This window comes from Oncorhynchus mykiss, chromosome 7 (assembly GCF_013265735.2).
Source record: "Oncorhynchus mykiss isolate Arlee chromosome 7, USDA_OmykA_1.1, whole genome shotgun sequence".
Taxonomy (NCBI): Eukaryota; Metazoa; Chordata; class Actinopteri; order Salmoniformes; family Salmonidae; genus Oncorhynchus; species Oncorhynchus mykiss.
This window is the reverse complement of record NC_048571.1, coordinates 43,323,406-43,329,834: the sequence shown is the minus strand read 5'-3', so window position 1 is coordinate 43,329,834 and position 6,429 is coordinate 43,323,406. Positions and strand designations below refer to the sequence as shown.

The window sequence follows — 6,429 nt, the reverse complement described above, 5'->3', positions numbered from 1 at the left end:
CTTGTACAGTCTCCAATGACTCCTGTCCTTCACCACAACTATTACTAAAGACTTTGACTCCAACAAAGAGAAGAACATTTCTCAAGTTAATGTATTACCCGTCTAGGGACATGCCTGTTATTACCAACATAAAGCCTTGGTTCCTTTGTGCTCATAATCCTGCATGGTGAACAGGACAGAGAGCCTGACGCGCGCCCCCGTCTGTCGTGTTGGAATATTGGCGCGAATGTGTCGTCTTGTGTTCACGCCGTCGGTTTGTTACATTGGAGAGAGAGTGAGCGGAGCAAATGTGCAAGGCAGGGAGAGGGAGGAGTGCGCAAATAGCCACAGCAGCAGCAGCGGTGGCAGCAGCGTCAATGCATCTGTGATACTTCGAATCCGCTGTCTTGACCTGCCAATCCTCTGTACGTTTCCGATTGAGATTTCACAGCGCGAGTTCTCGCTATCAACCGACACACTTTCCGGAGCTCAGCGTTTATTCTTAGTTCGGCTGTAAGAGATTATTCTCACTGCCCCATTCTATTTATCCCAGTTTCTTGAATATTTTATGGAAAATGGCGATCTGCGCTCAGTCCTACGGTATTTTCTGTATGTTCTCAATCCAAACTGTCCTCATCATTAGCGTCTCTTCGCCGGCAACGGGGAGCCTCCGCTTCCCCCAGCACTACACGTAAGTAGCCTACATTTAGGGAGATGGAAACGGGGTTACTGCTGAGATCTCAGAACTGGGACAGTTTGCCCAAACCGTGCGGTTTACTAAAAGGTGCGATAGTCGCGTGATGCTAACGGGCTCTCTGATGTTGAAACAGAAACGCAGTTTCCGTCTCTGAATCATGCGTGAGCTACGTTACAGATATATCCGCGTGCACGAATGTTATTGTAGCAATGACAATTTAGCCATAGTCTAATCTACTGCTTCTTCCCTTCCAAATACGGTCGATAATGGGATGTTGTTTTCATGGATAGGTGCATGGGTTACTTACTACTGGCAAGTCACAGGTGCTCGCCATAATAGCATGGGAGTTCAATTATTGATCATGGCTTGATTAGATAACATTTCTGCTCAATACAAATCACCCAGTATTTTTTATTTTCTTTTGTGTTCATAACGGATAGTCAAACATGCTACAATGTTGACAAAAGCATTCAGAAGGCGCATAGGTGATGGCGGAGCTACTTCGATCTAAACAAGTCACAATGCTAATCCTTAAAAAAAACTAAATCAAAGTAGCCTAACTATCAAGCTGATAGTACTGATTTTATCGCCATGCTACCGTTAAAAAAAAATGATTTAGTAATTTTAAAGCAGCAAAATTCCATGCCCCTCCGTAACGGAGGTAGCCTATAACCGGAGGGAAAGTGCCCGCGAGGATGTCCAAATCTTGCACTCCGGTTGCGCCATGGCACAGCACGCGCATTTCACCAGGTGGGTGTGAAGGACAACGAACTCTTCGAGTTTTACGCATATGTAGGCCTATATCTCTCTCCTCGACCCTAATAGCTTGAAAAGGTATGCCCTGAATATTACAAAAATAAGTGTAGGGATATGTCCTATTAATTAGAATGGGTTTGACAGTTAGACTAGTCATTCCATTGTGTAAATAAAACAATTCTTAATTGACAGTATTGTATTGTAGGCAGCAATAGGCTATGTCGGAACCAGATTAGGCACAACGATAAACATAAGGAAATCTGGCCCCAGCCGTATAGGCCTATATCTTATTAATACGCATTGTAGGGCCCGTTATACCCAACGCTATTTGAAATGTTATGCTGACATTTATTGCATTAACCTATATATTGTTTTTCATTTTGTGGTTCAATCAATGTGTAACCTAAAACATGCTTGGAACTTTTTCTGCATCTCTTGTGTCAGTAAGGGTTGTCCGTTTCTGGAGCCTTACTGTTGCCTCAGCGATACCCCCACCCCCCCCCCCCCCCACCCCCCCAAACAAGCAACAGGATTGTATCCGACCCCTCCCCTCTCTCTCTCTAATTTGAGATCTGTTTAATAAATCATTATTTGATATTAACATATATAATGTGTGCTATCTAATCACTGAATTGGATATCAATATCTTATATAGGCCTAATCATGTAGGGTATTAGAATTAGATGAAGGGTGAATTTGGGAACTTTCCTCCTCGGAAAGCATTTATTCTGCTCCTCTAATTCAGTACTCTATAATTCCACATCTAGTTCCTCCCCTTCCAATGCATCGTATGTAAAATAAGAAAACAATGCTTTGCGCTCTGGCTACACAATTACGCACAGGGGGACGTCATTTTAATAGACTCATAAAAACATGTATAATTCACAAGCTCATGCTTTAGGCTACACCGCTCTTAGTTGGACATTAGTAGCCTATGACATATTAGGCTACTAACTGTGTATATGGGCAATTGTTATCTGGCGAGCCCTCATTTTGGAGCTGCGAGCTGTATAGTGGACTGTTGCAGGATTTATCACGGCGATTCTCACAGAGACAACTGTGTCAAGATTTTCTCGACTAAGTGTTTTAGGCTATCCCGCCCAAAAACATTGAAACATTTACTAATCATTATTGTCTTGTATGAATAGGCTAATAAGGCATGTGTAATAATATTTGTAAGACGCGACAGCCTAATTTCTGAACTCTACGCATAGGCTAGATTTAATTTCTAGACCGAGTCGAAACATATTTACATTTTATAAGGCCGCTAGTTGTTTGGATAAGAAACCAAGTTATTTTTTTCGAGACTATTAAGACTGTCAAGGTCAATCACAATTCGCTGCAGTTCTTACACAGACGTGCCAGGTAACTCGGGGGGAAAAAATGACGTAAACTGGAACTAAAGTAGTGCTAATGAAAAGAGTCCTTGAGGTGAATATAGTGAACAACACCGAAGAGAAATGTACAATGTGACATTGGATTAAGTCAATCCAGAGAAAAGTGTGACACCCGGATGGATGGGTGTTGTCGCTGGCGTGTGTGTGTGTGTGCTGAACATCAGGTTATTTGCCAATTACAGTAGGCCTACTGTCCATTTGATGAAAAACAAATAATGTTGAAAAAAACTCTTTATCATTGGAGGTCGACTGGACTTTACACAATCATCTCGGGGTAAATTATGTACACTTTATCTTGCAATATTGTGCATAAAATTATATGCAATTTCACTAACACTTACTTTCATAAACGTATGAAAATAGTCCGAATATGGATGATTTTTCAATGTTTCACTTCACTAGAAATGACCTGGGTTTCGAGATCCATCGATTAAACTTTGTGATGGAGCTTCAACGAAGAGCCATAGGGTTGATAATACACTCGTTTCATTTCGGCCTGAGATAGTCTTTGATGGCAGACCCAATGAATGTCTCAAACTCTCTGAACGACATTTTATAGAATTGTACACCTACCTTTGGACCTATTCATGAACATATTATGTAACCCAACAATGCAGTAATCAAAATCAATGTAGTGCCCAACTAAAAATAACTTACGGTATTGTTAGTATTAAATCCAAAAAGTGTATTTTAAAAGATCACTATTTGTATGAGCCTAGGATAATTCATAGGCTCATACAAATAGTGATCTTTTAAAATACACTTTTTGGATTTAATACTAACAATACCGTAAGTTATTTTTAGTTGGGCACTACATTGATTTTGATTACTGCATTGTTGGGTTCAGAGCTGGCAAGAAAATAATTTTGCTGTACTTCTGCATGTGATATTAAAAAAGTTCAACTTTGAACTAAGACCCAAATGAAGGTCGACATTGGCTTAGCGTAAACATGAGATCAATCAGCCTTAGCCTGAGATTCAGTAGGTCAGTCCAGCAATATTTACCGTGTAAAATGATAGTTCACCCCCAATGTTGTGTTTGTGTGTGTGTGTGTGTTTTAACGCACTATGCATATCTATACAACTTGGTTGTGTCTGTCAATGTGCAAGTGTGTGTGTGTGTGTGTGTGTGTACTTGCATTTGTGTATAGGTGACTGTACACGAGTGAAGTTGTGTAAGGAGTGTGTCTAGCTTGGGGACAAGAGGTATTGTCACTAGCTGTTAGCATCACTGCATTCCGCTCCAGTGTGGTCTCACTTTAAGCCTGCGTTCACTTCATTGCCAGGTGACCTTTTCATAGTCGGTGAGCTTTCTCCAGCAAACCTGCCTCGTGCCATCATTTTAGAGGCAAGCCTCTTTTCCTCTCTTTTTCTCTATACCCCCCTCATAAACACAGTCAAGACACATTGTTCTATGTGGCTAACATTTGAACAAATGCTTTCTCTACACTCACAGATGCCTACGTCTTATCTGATTCCTGTCAGGGGTCCTGGTCACAGATATGATGTACTGTTAACTATACTCAGTGGTTCCAGGTCTCTCTGTCACTTCTTGGCAGACTGGTATTGGTTCATAGATCTGTCTTTTCTTTCAAAATAATCTGACATTTAACGCTGACATTTATTTCTTTGCGGTATTATTAAGAGACAAATGGTTGTGCTGGTGATGTGAGTGTCTGGTGTGTCTGGAAGAAACGGCTGCGTGGCTCAGAGCCGGCTGCTACCGTCTTGTCAAAATACAACCACAAAAACAAGGACAGAAGAAAGGGTACAGTTTCATGTTTGTAGAATTTTTTGGGGGGGTTACTTTTCCTTAACATTTGTACATGACTTAGTTATTATTGCTATTATTATTATTATTATTCATTACTATACTTTCCCCACGTATGTTAGTATAATTATTTCTTATTTTTATCTGAGTGATGCCTGGGTGGGTAGGGACTCCACTCTTAAGTTGGTAACTCTTGCTGATCGAACAGCAGCTTGTGAACATCTTGATCCATTAAGTCATTTGCAGCCTTGGTGGGAGATATAAACTGATGAGCTCCAGGCGTTTGATCTCTTAATTCCAGACTTGGCTCCATCCACTGAGAGCGCCTCCTGCTTATTGTGCACTTCTGTCAGAAGGGAAGCTTTTTTATTACAGCCCTGCTGCTGATCGAGGCCCAGCCAAAAGAACACACGCTCACGCTCCGTCCAACCAGAACCCCAGGGATGAGTGGCGGCTGGACGGGATGTTGATGAATAAAACTGACATTAGGAGACTGAAAAAAAGACAGTGTGTCTATAGAAGGAAGGAGGGGAGTGAGTGACGGATGGAATGGAAAGACAGATAGATTCAGGCAGACAGACAACACATACACCCCGGCCCCACACACAAACATACACACATCACATGCAGTTATATACATCACTTGAGGGAAGGAAAATGACTTTAACAAGGGAAGGGAACTGACTCTCTTAAGCCCTCCCCAACTCATAATGTTTGTGATACGCTTGTATGTTAAAGTTACAGCTGTGTGTCTTTGTTCCCATCAGAATGATGCATTGGGCAGGCCGTATTGAGAAGGAGCTGGAGAAGACTCTGCAACTGGTCACTGGAGCCCAGCAGATGAAAGGGGTAAGTACTGGGAACTCAACATAATACCTGATCCCATGCACGCCTGCAGTTAAACTGTCTGTCTTCTCTCTCTCTCCCTGTCTCTCTCTTCCCCCCTCTCTCTCTCTCTCTCTCTCTCTCTCTCTGAAGCTAGGCTTACTATCGTATTGTTTGTGTGCCAAATGGAAGCGTAACACCAGCAGTGTGTCTATGTACTCTGGAGACTCCACGCATCTGGGCTCCTGCTTCTGTCCCTCTGTCATTGTGTGCGTGACACGAGAGCAGCAGATGGTTTGGCCGTGTTAGATTGACAGAGTTTCGTCATGTTTCTACACAGAGGCAGTGTGCATGTTCACTGGGCTTCCAGGTCTGGAAACGGGCCTGGATCTAATGCTTCATTATTGCTGTGTGGCTGACTGTGATGATTCAGCCAGCCACAATAGCGTCTACGGCTGCGGTGATGGTAATCGTTGCCATGGTGAGGGGGATGGCCGTGGTGTTAATATGGTAGTGTAATTGACGATAGCGAGTGTAGGCGACAGTTGCTAGTTGTGGTTAAAGGGTTTAGGACAGTGTTTGGGCGGGCGGAGCAGTGATGATGGTTGTTGCCATGGCTGCGGTTAGCATGGGGATGTGTTGGTTGCTCTGACAATACAATTATTTGCGTTGTCTTCCAGAATAACACAGCATCACTATTTGGTCTGTCGCTATTTACTCACTGAAATACAGGCTTTGGCGTTCCTAGTTTGTGTCAATAGTTATTGAATAGGAATGTGTGTGGATTTGCATAAGCAAGTACAGCACGTCAATTAAAAGTGTATTCAATTGTGTTTGCACTGTAAGAAAGATTGACATTGAGCGAGTGCTGTGGGAATAGTTAGTTCATCTAATAGTCTGTTCTGGTGTATACTAGTAAGTGGGTTGGGCTGAGTGTGTGTGAGTATGATGGTTGAAAGGTGCGTTTGTGAGTATGTTAGCATAGTGTGTTTGTGAGTATGTTA

General features: G+C 42.4%; 1 protein-coding gene across 4 annotated transcripts in view; it reads left to right on the top strand.

Annotated features, from left to right (window-relative positions):
- The first annotated feature begins 267 nt into the window (after window positions 1-267).
- LOC110527806 (voltage-dependent calcium channel subunit alpha-2/delta-2) overlaps window positions 268-6,429 on the top strand; it is a 294,926-nt gene continuing 288,764 nt past the window's right edge. For 3 of the 4 annotated variants that reach the window (XM_036983281.1, XM_036983283.1, XM_036983280.1), the window contains exons 1-2: window positions 268-670; window positions 5,368-5,449. In XM_036983281.1, the coding sequence (XP_036839176.1) occupies window positions 555-670; window positions 5,368-5,449 (198 nt within the window). In that variant the 5' untranslated portion in view covers window positions 268-554. The remainder of the gene's footprint in view (window positions 671-5,367; window positions 5,450-6,429) is intronic. The other variant, XM_036983282.1, reaches the window with a different exon arrangement.